The following is a 27751-nucleotide window of genomic DNA, read 5'->3' on the forward strand; positions in this document are numbered from 1 at the left end:
TCTCAGCTTCCATAGCACCACATTTTCCTGATTTTCCCTACCTCCATAGCTGCTGCTCCTTATGGTCTCATTTACTGGTTCCTCTTCCACCCGCCTCTGAATGCATCAGGTATATTGCATCAGGAGCCAATCCTAGACCACCACTCTTTCTAATCGCACATCCTAAGTGATCTCATCCAGGCTCATGGCTTTAAATTTACCTGTATGTTGATTTGTGGACTGAATGTGTCATCCCCCAGATTCATATGTTGACATCTAATCCCCAATGTAATGGTATATGGAGCAGGTACCTCCCTACCTTTGGGAAGTAATTAGGTCATGAGGGTGGAGCCCTCATGAATGGGCTTAGTGTCCTTATAAGAAGAGGTCAGAGAGCTAGCTGAGCCACCCAGTCTATGGTAACGTGTTACAGCAGCCCAAACTGACTAAGACAGTTGATGACCTCTACATTTCTATTATTTCTAGACTAGATTTTCCCCCCGAGTTCTAGACTCATAACCAACTGCATTTGTTGTTATTTCCACCTAGAACACCAAAAGGGCACTTACATCCCTCGTCACCAGTCATTCTTCCCTCAGTCTTCCTCATCTCTGCAAATAACAACACCATCTTGATTGTTCCAGCCAAAAATCACTAAAATCACACTTGACTCTCTCCTACATCAGAGCCATCAGTGATTCCTCCTGGTTATATCACCAAATTCTCTCTCCTATTGTCCAATTCTCCCAATCTTCATTGCCACCACCCTGACCCAAACCATCATTTATCTCTGGTATTATTTTGGTTTTATTTGTACCAAACAGGACTAATAGGTCTGAGAAAAGCTGAAAACTGGGAGAAGTCATCAGAGGCTCTGAGTTGGTGAGCGCAAAGCCAGCAACAGGAGTACTGAGAGACCAAATAGTATCATGGTCATCTAGCACTGAGGATTTCAGAAATATCCAGCAAATATTTCCTTCCAGAAAGACAAAGCCTTACCTGAAAAGAAAACTGCTAGGCTAAGAAACCTAATAGATCAGGGAAGTAACACGAGGGCTAAGGGAAAGGGAAGGTACCAATAGTAGGGAGCAGGGGAAGGTCCCAGGAGAAGAACCCAGAAAATTCTGCAACAGCAAAATACATCTGAGGTGAGAATACCACCTTGCCAAGCAAGACCCGTAGGCCTGTAGGAAATAGAGCAGAAAAACTTTTCTGAACCGAGCTTAGCTCTGAAAGGCAGAGAAGTAGCCATATTTTGAGCCCTTCACTGTAACAAGAGGGAGCCCTCAAGCCATGATGCTGGGAAAGGTACCCTAGGCCATTCCCTCTCCACAAAAATGTGTTCACAGTAGTCCAGGTCACCGCATTTCATTTAAACTTTGGAAAGGAGGCGGAGAATATGATCTAGCCACACAAAGTGTTACAAAAGAAAATTGGACTAGAATACTTTGACTAGACACCAGAAAAATGCAGACACAAAGCAGATGAAAACTCTAATCTGGCTCTTCAAACAAGGCTGCAAGAGATCAAGAAAGCAATTAAAGCTTTAAGAAAAGCACATAAAGTGGAAAAAGAACTCTGAAACAAAATGGCCAGACAACTATGCAACTGAAAAAGACAACAATTAATTCCAAGAAAAATAAAATATAATGCAGTAAAGAAAAAGTAATTGTATTTTTTAGTCAAAAATATTCATTGAGCATCAAATTTTAGCCACACATGGTTACTAAACAATGACCTTGACAGACACAGGAAAAAATTAGTAAAAGAAAAAAAATCATTTCAGAAATAAAAGGAATACAAGAGAGTATAGACACCATAGAAAGAACAGGGAAATAAACGGTAAGAAAGAGAGTAATGAAGATAATCCAACGAAAGTAAATTTACACCTTGCAAGAAGGTGATAAAGATAACAGATGAGCAAAGGAGATCCAAATATAGCGGGAGTCTCTAAAGAAGAAGAATCAATGAAGCAGCACAAACATTTAAAACTCTATATTTGTTTATTAATGACAACAATATGTATACACATTTGCAAAACAGTTGCATGTGCGCAGGCAATAGGCTGCTGACTTTGGGCGATGCATGGGGTGTTCGGAATTCTCAGACTCCAAGACAGTTGAACTTTCAACTCTGACAACTTTGGCTTTGAATTTCAGTTGTGCACTTACAAGCTGTGCGTGGTAGATTCTTTGTCGGGGAAAATGTCAGCGATAATTTCCCCTCCCTGTAGCCACCCCTTGTTTCCCATCCAATAAGGCTGGGCTTGGCCATGTGACCTGCTTTGGCCAATGGGAGAACAGCAAATGAGATGCGAGCTGGATTTAGAAAGTGCCTGTGCTTGCCCTCGTGCCGCTTTTGGAACTCAGCCACCTCGTACAAGCCCTACTGAATAATGAGAGACTTGGGGCTATGTCTGCACCACCCAGCTGCCATTGAACTCTCTTCCTCCTCACCAGATACAAGGCACCTTGGCCACCCAGCCCGCACTGAGCCAGCCCAGCCAACTCACAATATTGTGAGAAATAAATGTTTGCTGTTTTAAATCATAAGTTTTGTGGTGGTTTACAATGCAGCAAAATCTATATACTGCACGACTTTAGGTGAGTTTCTTAATCTGAGTCTCAGTTTTTTCACCTGTGATGTGGAGATAAAACAATTACCCTTGGAGGGCTCTTTTGAGGATTAAATGAGGAAATATATGTGAAGTTCCTGGCACAGCATAAATACTCAATAATAAAAAGAACCAACCTCTGCAGGCTGGAATGGTGGCCGTCCTCAGGCTGGGCTACACAGTTTTAGTGCTTTGTAAGCAGTCCTCAAATCTGGAATGCCAGAGGGAGCCTGTGAAAGCACTGGAAGGATGGGGCAGCAGAGGCCAAGCTAACAGGTGCATGCCCCAGGCCACAGCACTAGCCATTGGGGGTGGGGGGGAGTGCACTCTAGGCTATTTCCTGCCACTATCACCGCCCGCCACCCCATCCCGGCGCCCCCCCCAGCAATGGATGCAGGGGCACTCAGTGACTTAGCTGGCTCCTCCGGGAACGTAAAGTATGGACCTCTGCAGACAAGAAACAAGCCAAAGGGCTTCCCTGGTGGCGCAGTGGTTAAGAATCCGCCTGCCAATGCAGGGGACACGGGTTTGATCCCTGGTCCGGGAAGATCCCACATGCCGCGGAGCAACTAAGCCCCTGTGCCACAACTACTGAGCCTGCGCTCTAGAGCTCGCGAGCCACAACTACTGAATGTGCATGCCACAGCTACTGAACCCGCGTGCCTAGAGCCCGTGCTCTGCAACGAGAGAAGCCTGCGCACTGCAAGGAAGAGTAGCCCCCGCTCGCTCTGGTACTTACATTAACTACCAGATGTGAGAAGGCAGCCAATGTGGGGAGAGAGATGCTACCTCTGGGATTTTAGCAATTACAAAGGTCAGTAGAAGTCAGTAACATGTCTGCTATAAGACACGAAGTACTAAGGCTGGATGCCCCAGATCATTTCCATAAAGTCCAGAGTTCTACAGGTGCCCTAATAACTTCTCCTTCAGAATGGTATTTTCTGGACTAAAAAATATATTACCATAGTAAATATCAGAGGCTTACTAAATGTTTTCATACTAAAATTGTCATTCTAATAAGCAAAAAGCCAGTACTTTAGCCTTGCAAGCACTTAGGAAATTAAGATTTGAGATAGTATATAAAATGATATCCAGGTGAAGATTGAAAATATTACCCTAAATGTCTTACCTCCCTTTATTTTATTCATAGATTCCACATTGAATGAGAAAAGACTGAACTTTTTACAGATACCTTTTGTAAAAGGCTTATAAGGAATAGTGCCATAATTTGAATTGCAGTGGGTTTCACATTATGAGGTAGGTTGAAAATAAAGGGCTTCTAAATTGTTAGTATTTTTTATACTGAAGCTGATACTTTGACTTGAAAGCAAGCAGAACTCTAAAAGTGTTAGTTCAAACTAAATATATTAAAACTCATGAGTGCTATTTTCAAATTCAGAGGTGTAAATTTTGGATCACTTTCTCTAAAATAAACAATATTATTTCTTTTTCAAGGGTAAAATACATACTCAAAAAGTTAGCTTTACTTTCAGATTTACAGGAAGCAAAATAAGAAATTGAAGATGCATTGTATGAGTTTTCAGATGATTGATCTATGTTGATGTAATTCTAAACTTTGAATTATTTAATTGTTATAACAAGCTTGTGCTTGGTTTCAGGTGAATGGGAGTGGAGTATTGGACAAAAAATAGATTTTTTAATCTCTGCCTCATGGTTTTTAGCTCCTCAGTTGTTGCACAGTCTCACTATTTGGGGAAAGTTCATGCTAAAAAACTGAAGCAATTAATGGGTGAATATGATCAAATTTCTCCACCAAGTTCTCAACCTGATAAGGGTAAGGTTCCATTCACCTCTTCATTGATCTCTGCCCCATCTGTGATCTTTTGGGATTGGCTTCTTTCACTCTGCATGTCTTCAAGGTTCATCCACGTTGTACCATTTATTAGTATTTCATTCCTTTTTATTGCTGAATAATATTCCATTGTGTGAATTGCCACATTTTATTTATCTATTCATCAGTTGATGATCACTGAGTCACTTCTGCATTTAGCTGTTAGGAATAGTGCTGCTGTGAACATTTTTGTACAAGTTTTTGTGTGGACATAGATTTTCAGTCCTCTTGCGTTGAAACCTAAGAGTGAAATTGCTGGGGTTATGTGGTAACTCTATGCTTGACACTTTGAGGAACTGCCAAACTGTTTTCCAAAGTAGCTGTACATTTTATATTCACACCAAGAATGAATGAAGTTTCCAGTTTTTCCTTTTTGTCAACACTTACTATTATGTCTTTTTTGTATTTTTTTATACAGCAGGTTCTTATGAGTTATCCATTTTATACATATTAGTGTATATATGGCAATCCCAATCTCCCAATTCCTCACACCACACCCCACCACCACTTTCCCCCCTTGGTGTCCATACATTTGTTCTCTACATCTGCATCTGTATTTCTACCCTGCAAACAGGTTCATCTGTACCATTTTTCTAGGTTCCACATACATGCGTTAATATACAATATTTGTTTTTCTCTGACTTACTTCACTCTGTATGACAGTCTCTAGATCCATCCATGTCTCTGCAAATGACCCACTTTAGTTCCTTTTTATGGCTGAGTAATACTCCATTGTATATATGTACCACATCTTCTTCATCCATTCGTCTGTCGATGGGCATTTAGGTTGCTTCCGTGACCTGGCTATTGTAAATAGTGCTGCAATGAACATTGGGGTGCATGTGTCTTTTTGAATTATGATTTTCTCTGGGTATATGCCCAGTAGTGGGATTGCTGGATCATATGGTAATTCTATTTTTAGTTTTTTAAGGAACCTCCATACTGTTCTCCATAGTGGCTCTATCAATTTACATTCCCACCAACAGTGCAAGAGGGTTTCCTTTTCTCCACACCCTCTCCAGCATTTGTTGTTTGTAGATGTTCTTATGATGCCCATTCTAACTGGTGTGAGGTGATACCTCATTGTAGTTTTGATTTGCATTTCTCTAATAATTAGTGATGATGAGCAGCTTTTCATGTGCTTCTTGGCCACCTGTATGTCTTCTTTGGAGAAATGTCTATTTAGGTCTTCTGCCCATTTTTTGATTGGGTTGTTTGTTTTTTTTAATATTGAGCTGCATGAGCTGTTTATATATTTTGGGGATTAATCCTTTGTCCGTTGATTCATTGGCAAATATTTCCTCCCATTCTGAGGGTTGTCTTTTCGTCTTGTTTGTAGTTTCATTTGCTTTGCAAAAGCTTTTAAGTTTCATTAGGTCCCATTTGTTTATTTTTGCTTTTATTTCTATTACTCTAGGAGGTGGATCAAAAAAGATCCTGCTGTGATTTATGTCAAAGAGTGTTCTTCCTATGTTTTCCTCTTAGAGTTTTATACTGTCCGGTCTTACATTTAGGTCTCTAATCCATTTTGAGTTTATTTTTGTGTATGGTGTTAGGGAGTGTTCTAATCTCATTCTTTTACATGTAGCTAGCTATCCAGTTTTCACAGCACAACTTATTGAAGAGACTCTCTTTTCTCCATTGTATATCCTTGCCTCCTTTGTCATAGATTAGTTGACCATAGGTGCGTGGGTTTATCTCTGGGCTTTCTATCCTGTTCCATGATCTATATTTCTGTTTTTGTGCCAGTACCATATTGTCTTGATTACTGTAGCTTTGTAGTATAGTCTGAAGTCAGGGAGTTTGATTCCTCCAGCTCTGTTTTTTTCCCTCAAGACTGCTTTGGCTATTCAGGGTCTTTTGTGTCTCCATACAAATTTTAAGATTTTTTGTTCTAGTTCTGTAAAAAGTGCCATTGGTAATTTGATAGGGATTGCATTGAATCTGTAGATTGCTTTGGGTAGTATAGTCATTTTCACAATATTGATTCTTCCAATCCAAGAACATGGTATATCTTTCTATATGATATAGAAAATCATGTTTCTATAGGTTGGAAGCAGCAATGCTAACCTTATAACATTTATTACAAGGCTGTTTGTCAAGGCAAATTGTTTTGAAACAACCTATATTTATTTATGGTTGTGTTGGGTCTTCGTTTCTGTGCGAGGGCTTTCTCTAGTTGCGGCAAGTGGGGGCCACTGTTCATCGTGGTGCGCGGGCCTCTCACTATCGTGGCCTCTCTTGGTGCGGAGCACAGGCTCCAGACGTGCAGGCTCAGCAATTGTGGCTCACGGGCCTAGTCGCTCCGCGGCATGTGGGATCCTCCCAGACCAGGGCTTGAACCCGTGTCCCCTGCATTGGCAGGCAGATTCTCAACCACTGCGCCACCAGAGAAGCCCTGTAATGTTCTTGCAAAGACCACTTATTCCTTAGCTCTTCCAAATTAAAGTGAACACATGAAAAGGAACCACAATCCTGGAAACAGAGACTATAATACAAGTCCCCTCATATGAACCCTACCTGGAGGTTGTAGGTTTCCCTTCTAGATGTGGCTGTTTGCTGTAACTGACATTTCGGTTTTGAGATTTGTCATAAGGATTCCTCCCACACAAACAAACAAAAGGTATCCAGAAGTTAATGGCAAGTTCTACATTTGAATTACAGATTAATATCCAACAACTCTTTCTATAGTTGACTAAAAATATTTTATAGGAATCATGCATTAAGGTTAAAAATATATCACATACACAAATCCAATTAAGTTTGGCATGAAAGCAGTATTATTTCCCAGTAAAAACATATTCTATATCTAGGAGAAAAAGTGCTCTTCAGTTATGACAAGGAAATAGCAGATATTCATCAGTATGGCAAAAGCAGGAAGGTGATATTTCTCTAGTTTTCTCTGCATATATGTGTGAAAATATATATTATCTATATACTCTCAATCTTGTGTTCTAAGTTATGACGTAAAATGTATTTCAAAATGGTCTGAAAGCAACTGGTCCAGAGAAATGAAAATGAAGAATAATATTAAAGGATTCTGGACTTCCCTGGTGGCGCAGTGGTTAAGAATCTGCCTGCCAATGCAGGAGATATGGGTTCAAGCCCTGGCCGGGAAGATCCCACATGCCGCGGAGTAATTAAGTCCCCGAGCCACAACTACTGAGCCCGCGTGCCACAAATACTGAAGCCCAAGCACCTAGAGCCTGTGCTCCATAACAAGAGAAGCCTCCGCAATGACAAGCCCACGCACCACAACGAAGAGTAGCCCCCACTCGCCGCAACTAGAGAAAAGCCCGTGCACAGCAATGAAGACCCAACACAGCCAAAAATAAAAACAAATAAATAAATAAATTTATTTTAAAAAAAAAAGGATTCTAATATGCATAGAAGCAAACAGGCTGCATCATATACTAAACTACTTTCTACCACATTTGCCTCACTACCTACATCTATTATTGAGTAACAGTGTTTTATAACCCTAATGAAAAGAAAGAATTCCAGAAGATGATAGCTAAAAATGTCCACACACAAGTTCAGTCCTAAACTAGCCCTGCTATCAAACTTGGTCTTAGTTAAATAAGCTAGCTTAGTCAACCCTCAAAAATAATGTTTCTTTCTCTTTTTCAAAATTATAAGCAGATAAGATCAATGCACATGCAGATGACCACTCCCAAATTTGTAGTCTGGGAGAGGGCCAGGCTAGGCTGAAAGCCCAGGTCCTCCAAACCCAATGCCCACCTCAAAAAAGGTTGGGCCTGGCCATGCAGTCCTGGGACTAAAAGAAGACAGATGGCGTTAGGTCTGGGAAGTAAAGTGAGGAAGAACCAGAGCTCTGAAGCTCATTTCTGGGAAAGAAAGAAAGAGCAATTCATTTCTGCTGAATACCTACATGTAGGGAATTTAAGGATGATTAAGTCCAGACACTGAGAATAAGCTAGATGCCAGCCGTGATGGTAAATTTTATATGTCAACTTGGAGGGTGTTTTTGGATGAAATTAACATTTGAATCAATGAACTATGAATAAAGCAGGTTGCCTTCCATAATGTGGGTGGGCCTCATCCAGTCAATGGAAGACCTGAATAGAACAAAAAGATCAGTCTCCCCAAGCCAAGAGGGAATTCTCCGGCAGACTGCCTTCAGACTGGAACTGCACCATCAGCTATCCTGGGTCTCCAATTTGCCAACCTTCAGACTGAAAAAGCACCACAAGCTTCTCTGGGTCTGTGCGTATCAAGCCTGCCAGCCTCCACTGCGGATGCTGGACCTGCCAGCCTCCACAACTGCATGGGCCAATTCCTTATAGTAAATCTTTCTATCTACTTGCACATCCTATCGGTTCTGTTTCTCTGGAGAGCTTCTAAAACCAATGGAGGTTTAAGTTTAAGGGAGGTCACATCCACTTACAGAAATTAAGAAAAATTCACAGAACACATTTATTCTTTCATTCAAACATGCCACAAATGAGACATGTTTATTTACTGAGCATCTATTAGAGGAGCTAGGGACGATTGTGAGTACTGGTATGGATACAGTCCCTTTGAGGAGCTTCCATTTTAATGTGGAAAATACATAATAAATACACAGTATGTCAGGTGGTGGTAGGAGCTACAAAGTAAAACCGTAGGGTAAGGGTAAGTTCAGAGTGATGCAAAGGAGAGAGTAGTCAGAGGTCTGTTTTAGATAGGGAAGGCCTCTCTGAAGGGAAGGTGATAGCTGAGAAAATATCTGAAGGGAGTGAGCTAAGCAAAGATGTATGGGAGGACTTCAGGGTAAACAGCAAATGAAAAGGCAGTGAGAAGAAGAGAATGAGGCCGAGTAGAAAAATAAGATATGCAAAGAGCCAGATCATGAAGGGCCCAGTGGGCACGGTAAAGAGTTTAGATTTTACTCTGATGAGACGGGATGTCACGGGAGGGCATGACATGGTCTGTATGCTTTTTTAAAGGCCTTTGTTAACAACTAGGTGAAGAACTGACTCTAGGAGGGCAACAGTAAAAGCCAGAAGACATTTAAGAAGATGGTGTGATGGAGTGGAAAGGATTTTGACAAAATCAAAGAAGAATTTAGAAATTTGAGTACAAAGTTCAAAAGCGGAGGCTAGACAATCATCTGCTTAGGGATTGAAATTCTGAGAATTGATGTAATCCCAGTAAGAGAGCATATAAACAGATGGGACAGTATCACTACATGCCTCTTAGAATGGCCAAAATCCCCAACACTGACCACAACCAAATGCTGGTGAGGATGTGGAGCAACAAGAACTCTCATTCACTGCTGCTGGGAATGCAAAATAGTACAGCCATTTTGGAAGACAGACTGGCAGTTTCTTACAAAACAAAACATATTCTCACCATATGATCCAGCATATGTGCTCCCTGGTATTTACACAAAGGAGCTGAAAATGTATGTCCACGTAAAAACCTGCACTGAAAAGTTTACTGCATCTTTATTCTTAACTGCCAAACCTTGGAGGCAACCAAGATGTCCTTCCGTAGGTGAATGGATAAATAAACTGTGGTATAGACAGACAATGGAATATTATTCAGCACTAAAAAGAAATGAACCATCAAGCCATGAAAAGACACCGAGGAACCTTAAATGTACTACTAAGTGAAAGAAACCAATCTGAAAAGGCTACATTCTGTATGATTTCATCTATACGACATTTGAAAAAAGCAAAACTATGGAGACAGTAAAGAGATTGGTGGTTGCCAGGAGGTGGGGGTAGGCAAGTGATGAACAGGTGGAGCACAGAGGATTTCTAGGACAGTGAAAATACTCTATATGATACCATAGTGATGGATACATATCATCATACATGTGTCTTAATCCACACAACGTACAACATCAAAAGTGAACGCTAGTGTCAACAATGGACGTTGGGTGATTATGATATGTCAATGTAGGTTCATCAGTTGTAACAAATGTAACACTCCGGTGGCGGACCTTAATACAGGGGGAGGCTATGCATCCCTCAGGCACAGGGTATATGGGGAATGCCCTCCAGTTTGCTGTGAATCTAAAACTGCTCTGAAAAAATGTCTTAAATGAAAAGAGAAAGGGGGAGGGGGGAAAGTTCATTGGGGTACTAGAGTTCCTAGAGGTACAAGAAGAAGTTGACTCAACAAAGGAAAATAAAAGAGATGAAGGGTAAAATGGGACCCAAGATACTACATGAGAAGAGCAAAAAGAGTTTCACAAAGCAACAGGAGCAAATACTATAGAATGAAGAGGAGATAAGAAGAATAAACCAATGAATTTTTCAAGATAGCAGTTTTAGGAAGGTAAGAAATCTTGGTTGCAGGCTAGAAAAGGGTTCATATTTTAGTATGAAGTTTTAACCAGTTTTCTCCTAATTTCCTAATTGGGATCCCATTAAGTGGAAAATATTTTGATAAAGGCAAGGAAGGAAAAAGTAATTTTGGACTTCAGGGCAGACAGAGACAGATCAGTGACAACCATGATGTAACAAGACTGGGCCTGAAAGGAGGGCTCCAAAAACATACCTCACCAGTTCTGCCCTGAAAGGCAGTTCTGCTTCCTCCAACCTCCTAGCCCCACTTGGGCACTATGATAGGCCAGATTCTAAGACGGCTCCCATGATCTCTGCCCCCTGAGGTTAAACCCATGATTAGAGTTGTATGCCAAAAGGGATTTTGCAGATGTAATTAGGTTTCTAATCAGTTGATTTGAACTAATCAAAAGGGAGTTACCCAGGTGGGCCTGGCCTAATCACATAAGCCGTTTAAATCTGGGTCTGGAGATCAGAAACAGGGACGTTAAGAGAGATTTTGAAGTCTGAGAGACAAGCTCCTGGTAGCCTGCAAGAAAGTAAACATCTGTGTTACAAACTGCCTCTGAGGACCTTGCGGCAAGGAACTTCAGGCAGCCCCCAGGAGGGGTGAGGTGAGAGCTAGCAAGAAAACAGGGACTTCAGCCCTGCAGCTGCAAGGGACTGAATTCTGCCAACAAACTGAAGGAGCTTAGAAGAGGAGCTCCAAATGAGAACCACAGCAGGGAAAACACTTTGCATCCTTGTGTGACAGCGAGCAGAGAACCCCGACCATTCATGTCCAGAAACAGTAAGATAATAAATGTGTTGTTTTAAGCTACTCAATCTGTGGCACCTGTTATATAGCAATAGAAAACTAACACTACCCTGCACTTTCCTACAGAAGAGGCTGCTTCTCCTACGCTGGAAACGAAAGGGGAGATAAGCAAACTTGAAAAAAAAAAGCTTGACTTTTATTTCTAACTCACTGTGTCCAGGGATTTTGCTCAATTGCTTGAGTCACAGTACCTGTTTTGCAAATACCACATCTTGCCAAAATACCAATTTTCTTTAAATTGTGAGCCATGCGAATAGGTTTCCTTTTTTATTTTTAATTTCAGAAAATTACTTTGATAATTATGCAGAAATAAAAATAACTGGGTGTCTGGGCTCCTTGAATGTCTGCCAAATTTGTCCCAGCACCTAGAGACACAGATCCTCAGGCTAATCTCAGAAATGAGCACAAGGTCATGACGCCTAACCTTCCTCGAGTACCAGGTGTTCGAGCTCCATAAATTACAATCTTTCATTTTTGTTCAGAGTAAGAATAGCTCAAGAGGTGTTCTCCGCTACGAAAAGAAAGGCAGCCCCTCTTGATTAATTACAACCTTGACCCCCTAAAACGCGGACTCTAGCAGTCCAGGTACCTGCTTATTAAGATGCAACAAACCAAGGCTATGCATGTCCTGCTGGGAACTGCAGTTTTCCCCCGTCGACCTTCAACCACTGGCTGCGCGAAACCTATCAAGCGCCCAACCGGCGACCCGGGCGCCAGCAGCCTCAATTGGTCCTAGACTGGGGCAGCGCGGGGCTGATTGGATGGCATGTCCCCGAAGCCGTGCCTCCCGTCCTACGCCCGCCTCCCCGCCACCTTCTCTTCTCCACGCCCCATCCCTATTCAGCAATAACCCTCAAGTCATCCCCGTCCCCCGAACTCCCGAATTAACTGCCTCAAGGGCTCACCCGGGACTCTCGCGATAAGGGTGGCCCTGAGACACGCCTCTGTCCCCGGGCCTAGGCAGAGCTAAACCCTCCCTTATTTTCCGCCGGTTGCCGGGAGTCAGTTTCACCACGCGGTCTCTCCCGGCGCCCGCGTTCTCACCTGGGCGGTGGAGGTCACGCCGGATAACTGACAGGCTCGCAGCATCTCTGCGGGGCTGACCGCGCTGCAGGTGTAAGTGGGACCTAGGGCGGCGGCGCAAATAGGGTAGACCTTGCGTCCGTGCGTGCTTGCGTCCGTGCCGCCTCTCCGCGCCGGGCGTACCGGAAGGGCAGCCAACGCCACTGCGCACGCGCAGCCCCCTCTCGCCCTTGTCCAGGCCGCTGGGAGAGGGTGGGCCCTGCTTAGGCGGAAAGGGCGATTTCTCCTTCCGGGTCGCGCTCGGGGTTCTTGGCTGTTACCCCAAGCTCGGGTTACTCGGTGAATGAGAGGGGTAGCAGTGCGTCTGAAACTCGGGCTCTGGTCCGCGCGGAAACCGGGCAGGTGTGACTCCGGAGAATTAAAGCAAGAAAGCATCTCAGTGGTTCTCAAAGTGTGGTATGGGACCCCTGGTGAGCCTGAGACCCTTTCAGAGGGTCCATAAAATCGAAACAATCTTCCTATGGGACTTACCTGGTGGTCCAGTGGTTAAGAATCCTCCTTCCAATGCAAGGGACGCGAATTTGATCCCTGGTTGGGGAACTAAGATCCCACATGCCAAGGGGCAACAGAACCCGTGTGCGCTCTAGAGCCCGCACGCCACAACTAGAGAGCCCACGGGCCGCAGCTAAAAGATCCTGCTTACCGCAAAGAACATCCCGCGTGCTGCAACTAAGACCCAACACAGCCAAATAAATAAATATATTTTTAAAAAATCAAAACAACCTTTGTAATATTAAGATATTATTTGCTGTTTTTACTAATTATACATAATTGTAGAGTTTTCCCAGAGACTACATTGACAAGTGATACCACAACAAATTGAATGCATAAGCAAATTTCAGAATCCAGCTTTCTATTAAGCCAGACCTTACAGAGATTTGCAAAAAGGTTCAACAATGCCACTCTTCTCGCTAATTTTTTTTAAATTTTGAAATAGTTATTTTTCATAAAAATATCTGTGTTAATATGTAATAGGTCTTTTGGGTTTTTTTGCTGCACCACGCCAGCATGCGGGATCTTAGTTCCCCTATCAGGGATCAAACCTGTGCCCCTGCAGTGGAAGCACAGATTCTTAACCACTGGACTGCCAGAGAAGTCCTTATAATTGTTGTTTTAAAATGAATTAATAAGTGCAGTGGCAGAATACTTATCGCCCAATAGGTCCACATTCTCCTAATCCCTGGAACCTGTGAATATGTTACCTTACATGACAAAAAAGAACTTTGCAGGTGTGATAAATTAAGAATCTTGAGATGGGGAGACTATTCTGAATTATCTGTGTGGACCCAACGTAATCACAAGGGTCTTCAGGAGTGACGGGGGAAGCAGGAGGGTCAGAATCAGAAAAGGAGGTGTGACAATGGAAGCAGAAGTCAGAGTGATGTGATTCTTGGTTTTGAAGATGGAAAGAGGCAAGAAGCCTCTAAAAGCTGGAAAACACAATGAAACAAACTCTTCTCTAGAGCCTCCAGAAGGAACACAGCCCTGGATACCTTGATTTTAGCCTTGTGAAACCCATTTTGGATTTCTGACCTACAGAACTGTACGATAATAAACTTGTGTTGTTTTAAGCCACCTAATTTGAGTTAATTTGTTATAGCAGCTATAGGAAACTAGTACAATACATATTTAAATTTTTTCTCAATTTTAGTTTCCAATATAATACATTCTAATTGATATAATCCATATAATCACAAGGTCTTTGGGATCCACAATTTTTAAGCATGTAAAGAGGTTCCAAGAGCAAAAAGTTTGAAAACCACTGCTCTAAATAAATCCTGTGTCTCTCTGTCTTGGCTTCCTCTCTTATCACCTTAGCGCTTGATGCTCTTACTGCCAACAGTGACCTTGCCCTTGTTAAAAAATCCTCCCCATTCTTTAAGATCCATGTTATACTCTATCTCCTTGTCCCTGATCACCCCAACCAGAAGCCTTCCCTCCTTAACTTTGAACTGCCTCATCAGTCATTTATCTGCCTATTATGGTCTGTAGTTGTCTCCTTATTAAATGTGAACTCCTTGAGACTCAGTGTTTGACCCTTACCCATTTCAACCAGTAAATAGTGCCATATATTGTATATGTGTCAAGTATCTTAGACTACAAGGATGGGAGAGAGGTTTGCTGTTTATTTTCTGTTTGAATGAACATTGTTTAAAAATGTATGATCATTAATTTTCAGGAATAAGATAAGGTATGTAGATTGTTCAGGAAGAGTTGAGGTGCTGTTCTACCAAATAACAGTGTTCTTGATTAGAGAGAGAAAAAAAAAGTGTGTGTGTGTGTCTGATGTCCTCGGGATACTTACATTCATTTGATTAGAGTTGGCATTCAATTTTTTTAAAAAAATTCTAATAATGTTGCTATTTCCTGTTAATTTAGCCTAACATATCCCAGCTTTGGAAGGATACATTTTATTCTTTCAAACTAATTTAATGAAATGAGCAAAAAGAAATTGTTTCAAATTTGCTGGTGCTTAAATACATCTTTCAATCACGCTCAGTAAGAATTTACTGAGAGCCTACTATATGCCAGGCACTATTCTATAGGCACTTGTTTTACAGCGGTGAAGGACAGCCTGGCATAAAGAAGATATTCAATAAAGATAGACTTGACCGTTCCTTTATTCATGTTTTTAACTCCCTTCCCCGACTCCGCCCAGGTTACTTTTCCTTAGTGGCCTCGACTCCGCCCAGGTTACTTTTCCTTAGTGCCCTCTTGCTCCGAAGCTTTTAGATCCAATTCGGCTGCCGTAAGGCAAGGCGGCAAGATGGCGGCCTCCGCCATTGCGTGTACTGTGAGAGCAGCCTCAGGTCAGTGGGCAGCAAGGAGCTCGATTCATGCCTTCACAGAAGGAGGGACTGGTGCGGGATGGAGTGGGCGTTTAGCGTGGAGGTTAACAGGGAAAAAAAAAAAAAAAGAAAGGAGGGGGGTCGTTATATGAGGCCAGAGGTTTGTTCCGAATTTTCTCCGGGGCGGCCTCCAGCACCGGAGATCCCCGAGATTCTTGGACCCTCGCGAACCGGGGTGTCCCGCAGTTTTGGCTTCCTTACTGGCTCCTAGCCCTTCCGCCTTCCCTAGAAAACAAACCAGAAGGACGGGGGTGGGGGGCGAGGAAGACAGAAGAGTCCCACCGAGGCTAGGATCTGCCACTCACGAACTTTGACCTTGAAAAGTTATTTAATCTCTCTGAACTTCAGATTCTACGGCCCTAAAATAGGGATAACACCATCCACCTGAGGACTAAATGATCTCGAGCACGTAAAGCGCCTCGTGTGGTACCCGGCAGGGGGTAAGCGTGGCTGTATGAAGTGCACACAACGTGCAGGGAGTGCGGCTGCTTGCTTCACTCAGTGGCGGCCCTAGGGCAGCCTTAAGGACTTATTGACAGAGAGATGACAGAAGTGAAGGGTTGCCTTCACTGTAGGGACTTTTGCAAAAGTTAAAGATCATTCAAATAAGGTACGATGATCGGTAAATTACGTTCACACAAAATAGGATAAAATTCTGTGAAACAAGACTAGAAAGAAAAAAGTGTAAAGTTTCCACCTGTTACAGAAGAGCTGGTTTATGTGGGGTATTTTTCAATTGTGAAATATAACGTATAAGGAAAAATGTATATAGCATACATGGCTACCTTAACAAATAACTCTCTGGCAAACATGGGGTATAACTAACACCCAGGCCAGGACATAGGACACTACCAGGAGCCTTCACCTCTGTGTGCTTCTTCAACCAAAATTGCCCCTTTCCACAAAACATAAACACTATTCTCACTTTTATTATTACCTTGTCTTTTTTTCTGTAATAGTTTTAAGATCTATATGTGCATCTCTAAGTAATATATTGTTGAGTTTTGCCTGTTTTTTTACATTCCATGAATGGAATCACATAGTATGTACTCTTGTGTCTTCTTCTTCTTTGTGAAATTCATTCATTTTACACGTAGCTGTCATGCTTTCTCATTGCTATAGAATGGTCTTTTATGGGACTACCCTACAAATCTCCATTTTACTATTGATGGGCATTTGGGTGTTCCCACTTTGGGGCGGTTAGGTACAAAGCTGATTGGCCTTGTGTCATGGTGCATGAGTGCAAGAGTTTCTCTAAGGTGTGTGTGTGTTTATACATATAAAACTAGCTGTGGAATTGCTGAATCAGAGAGTATGTATATATTCTGCATTGCCTGATGCTGCCAAAGTGATGCGCTTATTTAAAGTCACCCAGCACTGTGTGCTCCATATCCTCATCAACAGTTGGTATTGTTAGACCTATACATTTTTTCAATCTGATGAGTATTTAGTGGTGTCTCGTTGCGGTTTGAATAGCATTTCCCTGATTAGTAATGAGCCTGAATACCTTTCCACATATGTATTAACCATATGAATTTCTTTTGTGGAATACTCAAATATTTTGCCCATTTTTCTATTGAATTGTCTTATTGATTTATAGTAGTTCTTTATGTATCTTAGATGTGTGTCTTTTCTCATTTAAATGTGTTTCCAATATATTCTCCCACTCTGGCTTGCCTTTTTAGTTTGTTTAAAGTATCTTTTGATGAAAAGTTCTTATTTTCATCAATTTGGATTTATTGCCCTTGTTTTTTAACAATTGATGGTGTAGGCGGGTATTAACTCACCATGGTATTTAGATTCCATTGAAAACATTTAAAAGAGTGATGCGACAGCTTATTTTTAAATGTCAGTTTTAGAAATATACTGGAAATTATATCCTTTTTAAACTATTTAAAATTTTAGATATTACTTGAAATCTTGTGAAAGGGTACATAATTTTTCAAAATTCATTTAGAGGGTATGGGATCAAAAAAACTTGAAGACTAGTTTAGACACTGTCACACTCACCTCCCCCTACCCCCACGTTCCTTTGATTCCTGCCACAGGGGGGCTATTTGTAATTCCCCAAACAGAGCTCCCCAAACGTACTACGTATTCCATTTTTGGCCTCCTGTTTCCACTACCTCCTCTTACTCCTTCGAAACTGGTTTTGTGTCACCTTCTTCATGAAAACATCAGTGTTCTCCATACAAGAGGGTGTTTAAGAGAAAGCCTGTCTGTACTGAAATTCCCAAAGAGGGCAGAAGACTGAAGGAGCAGTTAATTACTGCCCTTGATTTGTGAGCTGCCATTTGGTTAACACAGTCTAAGTTGGACTTTGGTTTTTACAAGCTAAATCAAAGTGTTGGTCCAGGAGAGGGTATGGTGGATAAAGCCCCCCAAGTCATTTTCCCAGAAACTGCTCTCAAGCCACAGTCACCCTTCCTGTTGTTCCAGGAACCATTTTTTTCTAACCTCAGTTTGTTTATCCCTGGTTTCATTTTGTTAATTTTGGTCTGTTTTTCCTTTTACTGAGATCACTTTGAGTCTAGATAGTCTGTCTTTTCACAAATATGTTAATAAGCCATGGTTCCCAGCTTGTTTTTTATGCAGATTTGCTAAACATGCCTTGTACAGCTTCAGGACCTTCATATAAATTGGGGAAAAATAAGAGTCAATTAGGGAGCCAGGAAGACACTTCCACCAGGAGAGCAGCAATCAACTAATTTGAGTACAGTTTCCAATCAGCTTGGAATTTACCTAATTTATTGTCCTGCCCACATTTCTATATTTATTTAGAGTATAAGAAACCTTTTCACATGCCTTCCTAAAGTCAGGATACACTGTCTAGATAGTCTCATGATTTCTCAGGCTGGTGACTACATCAAAAAGTGAAATGAAGTTCTTTTCAAGGAACAGTTCACTCCCGGTTGACAAAAAAAATTTTTTTTCTGTGCATTTCTACTTATCCATTCTAACATTTTTTTTTCTACAGATAAGCCTGTCGTTTACCCAGTTATTTCTGGACTCCACCTGCTCACCTCCTTCAGGGGCAGTTTCCAAGAACTTCCGAGAGTTCTGTTGTGTTTTTTAATTGAGATATATCAAGCTCCGACGATCTGTGAAAATTGGGACATTTTCTTGTCTACGATCCTGCTATTCACTTAATCTTTCAAAGATTACCTCCTGGCTTGTAATCATGTCTGCAAATAGTTTCAGTTCTTTGAGATATAAATTTTTTATACTTGGAGATTAGAAGGGATTGAACCTGGGCCACGTCAGTGGAAGCCCAGAATCCTAACCACTAGGTCACCAGGTGACTGGAAATTGTTATCTCTGATGGAGAAGAGAAAAGCAAAATAAGGGTTTTAAGTATTCCATCTTCCTTCTGCCACCTGTTAACATTATACCATCTTTGTTAAGCATGCCTCAGCTCTTTTCTATTGTCTGCTTTTAGCATTTATTAAATGTTTTCTGTATGCCAGGCACTCTTCCCAGTACTTTACATATTTTATCTTATTTAATTCTCATTACCTGCCCATGGTTAACCTCATTTATTTTTTTTCAATAAATTTATTTATTTATTTATTTATTTATTTATTTTTGGCTGCGTTGGGTCTTCGTTGCTGCATGCAGGCTTTCTTTAGTTGCGGCGAGCGGAAGCTACTCTTTGTTGCGGTGCGCGGGCTCTAGGCGTGCAGGCTTCCGTAGTTGTGGTGCACAGGCTTAGTTGCTCCGCGGCATGTGGGATCTTCCCGGACAAGGGCTCGAACCCATGTTCCCTGCCTTGGCAGGCGGATTCTTAACCACTGTGCCACCAGGAAAGCCCATGATTAATCTCATTTAAATTTGAGGAAACTGAGGCACAGAGAGGTTAACTAACTGGCCCATTGTCACACAGCTAGTAAGTAGTAGAGCTAGAATATGAACCCAGTTTGGCTCAAACACTGGCATTTCACTTCTCCACACTGCCCCTCATTTGTCATGTGAAATCAGTGCAGTGGACAATAAAGTGGTTCCAAGCCCTCACTTAGTATCAGACTCACCTGGGGAGCTTTTTTTAAAATAAAATTTATTTATTATTTATTTATTTATTTATTTATGGCTGCGTTGCTGCGTGTGGGCTTTCTCTAGTTGCGGCGAGCGGAGCACAGGCTCTAGGTGCGCGGGCTCAGTAGTTGTGGCTCGCAGGCTTAGCTGCTCCGCAGCATGTAGGATCTTCCTGGACCAGGGCTCAAACCTGTGTCCCCTGCGTTGGCAGGCAAATTCTCAACCCCTGCGCCACCAGGGAAGTCCTGTGAAGCTTTTTTTTAACCAACTATTGAGGTATAATTTACATACCATGAAATTACCTGTTTTGTGCGTACAGTTTTTTTATTTATTTTATTTTTGGCTGCGTTGGGTCTTCGTTGCTGTGCGCGGGGTTTCTTAGTTGCGGCGAGCAGGGGCTACTCTTCGTTGCAGTGCCTGGGCTTCTCATTGCAGTGGCTTCTCTCGTTGCGGAGCACAGGCTCTAGGCACACGGGCTCAGTAGATGTGGCTCACGGGCTCTAGAGCACAGGCTCAGTAGTTGTGGTGCGCAGGCTCAGTAGTTGTGGCGCACAGGCTTAGTTGCTCCGTGGCATGTGGGATCTTCCCAGACCGGGGCTCGAACCCGTGTCCCCTGCATTGGCAGGCGGATTCCCAACTACTACGCCACCAGGGAGGCCCTGTGTGTACAGTTTGATGTAGTGAGTTGTGCAGCTATCACCACAATCCTCTTTTCAGACATTTCCATCATCCTGTGGAGTTTTATCAACGTGCACATTCTTTTTTTTTTATTTTTCTTAAAATTTTTATTAGAGTATAGTTGATTTACAATGTTGTGTTATTTTCTGCTGTACAGCAAAGTGAATCAGTTATACACATACATATGTACACTCTGTTTTATATTCTTTTCCCATATAGGTTTTTACAGAATATTGAGTAGAGCTCCCTGTGCTATGCAGTAGGCCCTTGTTGATTATTTATATATAGTAGTGTGTATATGTCAATCCCAATCTCCCAGTTTATCCCTCTCCCCCTTCCCCCTGATAACCATAGATTGTTTTCTATATCTGTGACTCTGTTTCTGTTAACATGCACATTCTTGAGTCCCACACTAGCCTCACTCAGAATCTACAAGTGGAGTCAGAGCTCTGTGAGTGATTCTGCTTTGCAGCCGTGGACTCTTGAGTCTGGTGATAGTGTGAAGGATTGATAAAGAGGACTGCGTTCAGTCCACACATCTAGGCCTTCCGTGATCTGCCTTCTGAGCTGCTCACCTTGTTACCCACTACTCCCCAGGCATCTCCAATAGTCAGGCAAACAGTGCTCAGCCTCTGTGGCAAGTCCAGTCCCCGCTCCCGACATGGATTTGTTTTGGCTTCCTTGCCTTTGCGTACGTTGTTCATCCTGCCTGGACTCTGTGTCTCCTCCTCTCATGGCCTGTTCATTTTCTAGAGGGAAGCTTAAGTACCTCTTCTGTTTTCTTTATGAATCCTCCTCCTGCCACCTGCCGTCTCTCTGCAGAGCCGAGGAGCTTTTGTGTTTCTGCCATGCCATTCCCTACGTGCGGGAGTTCTGTGTACTCACAGTGTGAGATCTGGTGGTGGGAATCAACATCACATGTCTTTTGTCCCCTACTGTTGAGTGTAGAACTAGGACACATCAGACTGGACTGTGATGATGGTTGCCCAACTCTCTAAATTTCCTAAAAAGCATTGAATTGTACATAAATGGGTAATTTTGTGGTGTGTAAGCTATACCTCAGCAAGGATAAAAAGCTCCACATGTGAGTCTGATGCTCAGGACCCATTAATTATGTATAATACTTGGTCGCTTTGGTACATTACTTCGTTTTAAATACCTGGATGCATAATTTTGTTTTTGTTTTGGCCACGCCCCGCAGCTTGCGGGATCTTAATTTCCCGACCAGGGATCAAACCCAGGCCCCGGCTGTGAAAGCGCCGAGTTCTAACCACTGGACTGCCAGGGAATTCCCTGGATGTGTATTTTGGAGTGTCACATTAAGTATATATGCTTCTCTCTCTCTCCAGGAATCTTACGGCCCCTGAATATTTTGGCATCTTCAGCCTATCGAAACTGCTCCAAGAATGCCTGTCTTAGTTCTGCACTGTCTTCCCGACATTTCAGTCATATTCAGACACTGGTTGTGTCCTCTGCTCCCAGACTGATCACATCTGTCAGAAACCTGACGTGTGGGCAGACTGCCACAATCCTCAATAGGTTGAGTATATTTCAGTAAACATGATGCTTGGGCAAAAATTCTAAAATCTTCATGCCTACAACATCTTAGAAGTAGATGATATTCGCCGGTTTATTATATAGACTTTGCCTGAAGGATGGGAGAATATACATGCCAGCATCAAGGATGACTACACAGGGCCCACTTCTGATGTTCTAAGATGTGGTTTGCTGGGTGGAAGCTGTCAGCCAAAGTGGGGGGCGGGGGGGGGTGAACAAGATGCTCAGCTTGCAAGGCTCGGCTGCGTGTCGTGCTCATTCAGTCAGCAGATATTTAGTTAAGCACTGCTGGGTGCCCAGCACCGTACTTGGCAAAAACGATATGAAGATAAAAATAAGTTAAAGTCCTCAAGGAGTTTATAATGTAGTGGCAGATGGATAAGGAATCAGGTGATTAAAATATAGCAGGATAAATTCTCTCCTAGGGATTGAGGGGGTAGATTATGGAGGACTTGCAAATTGATGATAGTTGCCATTCTTATGTGTAGTGTCACGGATCATTTGGAGTAACAATGTTTATTGAAAGTGAGCTCTATTCCAGTGGAGCTGCTGCTTTCATTTCTAAGTATAGAAGTGGATTTTATCCTTTAATGTCTTATTGCTGAGTTAAAAATTTTTTTAATATATTTTAGAGTGGTCCCCTTGCTCCCAAGCGTCCTGAAGCCACCAGTCAGAACTGTAACGTACTACAGTTCAAGAAAAGGCAAGAGAAAGACTGTGAAAGCTGCCATCTATAGGTTTCTTCGACTTCATTCTGGCCTGTGGCTAAGGAGGAAGGTGAGTCTTCACACGGTTACTTGCTTAGAAAAGGAGTGTGAGGTTAGATTAAACTGAAGCAGAATTAGAATTAGCAGGTTAGATTAAACTGTCAGCCTGTTCCTTGACACATCTTCCCCCCATCCTACCAGCAGCTTTTACAGTGCTGTGCTTAAGTCCCGGCTTCGAAGGCATCTCTTCATGTAAGTGAATACATGTGAAGAAAACATTTTTAACTATTCGTATAACAATATTATTCACAATGGCGAAAGTCTTCACTGCAGGACAGGTTCATCTCAGGTCTCTTACATGTCTGTCTTGTCTGATGATTACCGGAATCCCTTTGAAGCCCCCGATATGTAAATAACCTGTGGGGAGGCTCTGTTTAAGCCCAGAGCATTAAAACAGCGGAGCGGACTTCAGCGAGGACTTAGTCCCGTGGTGCAGATTTGGGACCGAATAGCTTCCAGCCTACCTTGGATTGGGTTCTCCAGGTGGCTTAATCTTTATGGCGGAACATTAACCCCTCATATACTTGTTTTAAATTTGACTTTGTAAGTTTTTCTCTGTTGGTGTGTATGATTGGTGATCATATCAGACAGAACTCCAATACTTATTCTGGCCAGGGACCATGGCCTCTAGAAGGGGACTCTGACAGAGTATTCCTACTCTGTCTTCTCCCACAGCAGCAGGTCTTTTCCATTCATGTCCTTATTATTCATGGAAACAGAGTAGGTGATAATCAGAAAGCAGCTGAAGACCAGAGTTTTGCAAAACACCTTTGAGTTTTGATAACTTCAAATCCTAATTCCCTTTTACTACTTGGGAGTTAACAAACAAATAATTCTTTAAAGTTCAAAATTTGTTTCCCTGTGAAAATAAGATAATTGGTAGCATTTTCTCACTATTTGAAAGGTACTCTGTTATAAACAACCCTAAATTTGTAGACAAATAAGTTAATTGGAACTCTCAGCTCACTTCTCCATTGGAACAATACTGTGGTAGTTAGTTTCCTACAGTAGTCAGTAGAAGCTCATGTAATCCATAAGTAGCTGAACTAAGTAATTCAGCAGATAGTTATGAATTTTGGACCATTGGAAATATTTCCTCCCCTTTGTTACACTAATTATTTCCAGGTCCTCATCTGGCCCTAGATAAAATAAAATGGGTGGTTCTCCTTGCCTTCCTTTTCCACATCCCTTTTACTGGGCCCTGAAACCCTCACACTGTTACAAATGACCTGATCGAATTCTCCAATCATAATACCTAGTCCCTGCTCAAGGCCCCCAAAAGTATTCCATATGCAGAATGGCCTGCTTCATCAAAATCTAATTTTAAGAAGAAAACAAAAAGCTGGGTGGGTTAATTTACACTAATGTATAAAAACAGAAAGCATTTTCTGCAGCACAGTTTCATCCAGGTGTCCCTAATTTGTATTGCTTATTCCCTCCTTCCATTTCTGAACCTGTAGATTGTCTAAAAAGTCTCGAGCATTTTCACAGTGGTTACATTCCACAGAATAATCTTCAAAGGAGATCATTCTGCTGTTGATGGGCAGGACAGCAAACTAGCTGCTTGTATGTCAGAGATCCACAGGGACCCAGATTGGCTTGCAAACTAGAAAATTGTTACACAAATATGGGGATTTTTCTTTGAATCTTTCAACTTAGAATTGTAAGTAATGAGAAGTAACCATCTAATCTCTGGCATTTTAAAGCCAGAACTCTGAAATGACCCTTCCTTACTTCTAAGCATCACTGTACTGTAGAAGTTGCTGGTCACAGTGATGACACTAAGGCATGTCAGAAACCCCAGGGCACCTTCTCAACAAAGAGCTGTGGTTTTGTTCAGTTAGTGTGCTGCCCTAAAGAACCCTTGGTTTGAAAGGACCCAAATGCTCTTACCAGTAGCTGCGTTTCTAGTCTCACCTCTCCTATAAATTACTGTAGCCAAGCATTAACCTGACGGGCAACTAAGGTCTCTTTTAGCCAAGCACTAACCTGGGCGGCAACTAAGGTCTCTTCTAGTTTAAATAGGCTATGATTGGGAATTCCCTGGTGGTCCAGTGGTTAGGACTCCACACTTTCACTGCCGAGGACCTGGGTTCAATCCCTGGTTGGGGAACTAAGATCCCACAAGCTGTGCAGAACGGCCAAAAGAAAAAAAATAAACAGGCTATGATTATAGTTTTATATTTGATCTAATTATCTATTTCTTCAAAAATTCTTCAAAATTAATAATGCATGGATTATTCCTTCACCACTCCCAATAATAGTTTTCCTGCAGTCATTATTCCTTAGAAAAGTACTTACTGTAGAAACTGGTCCCCCCAGTGTGTGAAAAGAATAAATGACACAGTATACTTGAGAACTCTGCTTCTCAGCCTTTGTAATACTTAGGTCCCCTTAAATGAACATAAGTGTCATCCTCCACTTTAGGAAGATAGCAGTGTAGTGGTTAAGAACTCTTATTAGTTCTCTGACCTCAGTCTGGTGCTTAACTGCTCTAATTGTTTCTCTTTTATCTGTAAAATGAGAATAATAGTATTCTATTGTTGAAGATTGTTGAAGAGATAATAAGGTAATGCATATAAAGTTAGCTGTTATAATTATATATCATTACCCTGTACTTCACCAGCCACTACGATTTATTTAGCTTTATTTGCTGTGGCTTTAATTTAAATAATCTTTTTGAAACTCTTAAATTATTAATATTCCTTTTTCAAACTACACACAATTTCTCTAACCCCACACTGAGAATCACGTTTTTCTGAAAAACATACCAGCCCCTGTGAAAGTTTAGTCTTTGTTTCCAACGGGCCTATGAACCATGAGTGGTTAACATATCTGTTGTTTCCTATATAATATAATGTTTTAAATTGTCTTTGTAATATTACCTAACAGGCTGGTTATAAGAAAAAATTATGGAAGAAGACGGTTGCAAGAAAAAGACGCTTGAGGGAATTTGTCTTCTGCAATAAAACCCAAAGTAAGCTCTTAGATAAAATGACAACGTCTTTCTGGAAGAGGCGAAACTGGTATGCTGATGATCTTTATCAGAAGTATCATGACCGAACAAACTTGAAAGTATAGATCAGAAGTTTTATGATTTCCCAGTTACTGAATGTGTATCTTTGTGTATATGATGTCTTTGCGAAGATGAAATAGTATAAGACATGATGTAAATTGTACCAACTGATATGGAAACATGCAGTACCAACATTAAACTTAACCGATGTTTTAAAACTTAATGGATTAAACATTCCCAGATTTGTTCAGAGAAATAGAAATTTTAAATTTTGATTATTTTTAACAAATGGTAATGGCTTAAATAGTTGTTCCAATTAGGCTTATTTAGTTGCAAGGAATCTCCAGCTAGGACAAACGTAAAAAGACTGTAAAGCTAACAAGTTAGCTCAAGCAGTGTGACATTATCTTAAGGATTGTGCCTGGGAACGCAGGAGCACCTCACAGCCCCATCTCCCACCCAGAACTAACCCCCAGGCCTCAGGAAGAGCAGAAATTACACGGTGATACTGGATCTGAGGCACCTCCAGGGGCCTCAGCAGCAGAAGTGGTGGATCTTCAGGCTTGGGGTCTGCCATGCCGGGGCTCAGTTCTTTTTACATCACTGGCTCCATTCTCTTTCCTCACCAACTTCTCTGATTCACAGCTTTTGTTTACTCTTAGTGTCTGCTTCCCATAGTAACGCTAGCGTGCACCTTTGAGGTACTTTGCTACATCGTGACCCTCAGCTCCTACCTCCAGTCTCTAACTAACTGCAGAGAGACTCTAACTGGGTCAGTTTGTCCTTTTACACCAGGCCTCATCAGGGGTCACCGACCAGTGTAGGGCTGGCTGTTCTGAGGTCAGGAGCCCACCCTGGCCCATCTGATTGGGCTAGCAGGTTCACATGGAGCCAAAAATAGTGACATGAGCAGTTTCCCTCAGAGGTGAGCCTGGGGTGGTAACACGTCTGGGTTACTAGGTTCACTGCATTCATAACAGTTCTCACTTAGTTCATGGGAACAGGATTTTTATTGAGAGGAGTAAATGAAATAGCCTTTCAGTATGCTCATTCATTAAGCTAAAGAGGCTGTATAAGTGGAGACAAAAACTTTTTAACCAAGAGTTAAAAGATACTGTATTTTATAAAAGTTCATTTATCCACTTGAGATTTCATATTTTTAATTGTGAGGGTAAACTTTTTCCAGAATTTTCCAAAGACACATTGTAGAATCTAAAGGGGAAAAGTAATCTCAGTCATTTTTAGAAACAATGCAAAAGCTAAGCATTGTTCACATGAAGAGGGTCAGGTAAGCGGCATTGAGGAAAATTCAGCTTTTCAGGATGCTTATAGTCTAGGGCAGTGGTTCTCCGCTCTCCCGTCAGAATCATCTGGGAAGCATTTTCAAAGAGCAGAGCATTTTGACTGGTTGAAAAACCATTATTAAATACAATTATGCCTCAATTACTGCTTCAGATCCTTTAATATAATAGTTGGTGATGATAAGATGCAGTTCCTCTATTAATAGATTAAGATAAAAGGTAACCAAATTGGAATTCTGTGGCATGTCAGACTAGGATTATTGGAGGAACTCCTTGAAACCAGTGTGTGTTCACTAAAAGGAAAAAGGGTGACAAGAGAGTGTTCTAAAACTCCAAGGCCAAGTGTGTGTCTATTTATGGGACCAGTTAATAAAGAACAGACATTTTAATGTTTTTTTTTTAATTAATTAATTTATTATTTATTTATTTATTTCTGGCTGTGGTGTTGGGTCTTCGTTTCTGTGCGAGGGCTTTCTCTAGTTGAGGCAAGCGGGGGCCACTCTTCATCGCGGTGCGCGGGCCTCTCAGTGTCGCGGCCTCTCTTGTTGCGGAGCACAGGCTCCAGATGCACAGGCTCAGTAGTTGTGGCTCACGGGCCTAGTTGCTCCGCGGCATGTGGGATCTTCCCAGACCAGGGCTCGAACCCGTGTCCCCTGCATTGGCAGGCAGATTCTCAACCACTGCGCCACCAGGGAAGCCCAAGAACAGACATTTGATTTGAAACGAGAATCTCAAGAACCTGATGCGTGGAACGGCTTTCTGTTTTGATGGGTTTTCATTTCCTCATGCTTCTGGGGTAGCAGAAGCCAGTCCCTCACAAGGCCTCCACATCATTTCTCACCTGCCTGGCTCCTTACCTCTTCCACTCACCCCTGGAAGCGGGATGGATCTGGTGCCCGAAGGAGCTGAG

The 27751-nt window shown here is 42.0% G+C and overlaps 2 protein-coding genes across 6 annotated transcripts in view; one reads left to right on the plus strand and one right to left on the minus strand.

The window, feature by feature from the left end:
• IMMT (inner membrane mitochondrial protein) overlaps positions 1-12774 on the minus strand; it is a 67402-nt gene extending 54628 nt beyond the window's left edge. For all 5 annotated transcript variants that reach the window (XM_061168758.1, XM_061168757.1, XM_061168756.1 and 2 more), the window contains exon 1: positions 12603-12774. In XM_061168758.1, the coding sequence (XP_061024741.1) occupies positions 12603-12647 (45 nt within the window). In that variant the 5' untranslated portion in view covers positions 12648-12774. The remainder of the gene's footprint in view (positions 1-12602) is intronic.
• Positions 12775-15363: 2589 nt separating this feature from the next.
• On the plus strand, positions 15364-27244 carry MRPL35 (mitochondrial ribosomal protein L35). Its single transcript, XM_061211220.1, has 4 exons — positions 15364-15451; positions 21550-21739; positions 22390-22534; positions 25417-27244. The coding sequence occupies exons 1-4, from the start codon at positions 15409-15411 to the stop codon at positions 25603-25605; spliced, it is 567 nt and encodes a 188-aa protein (XP_061067203.1). The 5' UTR covers positions 15364-15408; the 3' UTR covers positions 25606-27244.
• Positions 27245-27751: the final 507 nt, after the last annotated feature.

The sequence above is a fragment of the Eubalaena glacialis genome, chromosome 14 (assembly GCF_028564815.1).
Source record: "Eubalaena glacialis isolate mEubGla1 chromosome 14, mEubGla1.1.hap2.+ XY, whole genome shotgun sequence".
Classification (NCBI taxonomy): domain Eukaryota; kingdom Metazoa; phylum Chordata; class Mammalia; order Artiodactyla; family Balaenidae; genus Eubalaena; species Eubalaena glacialis.

What these genes read in the sequence shown, in the direction of transcription:
- MRPL35 (XM_061211220.1), top strand. Translation starts at nt 15,409, where the DNA reads ATGGCGGCCTCCGCCATTGCGTGTACTGTGAGAGCAGCCTCAG. An exon ending in TACTGTGAGAGCAGCCTCAG is followed by an intron (nt 15,452 to 21,549) that starts GTCAGTGGGCAG and finishes CTCTCTCTCCAG; the next exon opens with GAATCTTACGGCCCCTGAAT. An exon ending in GCCTGTGGCTAAGGAGGAAG is followed by an intron (nt 22,535 to 25,416) that starts GTGAGTCTTCAC and finishes ATTACCTAACAG; the next exon opens with GCTGGTTATAAGAAAAAATT.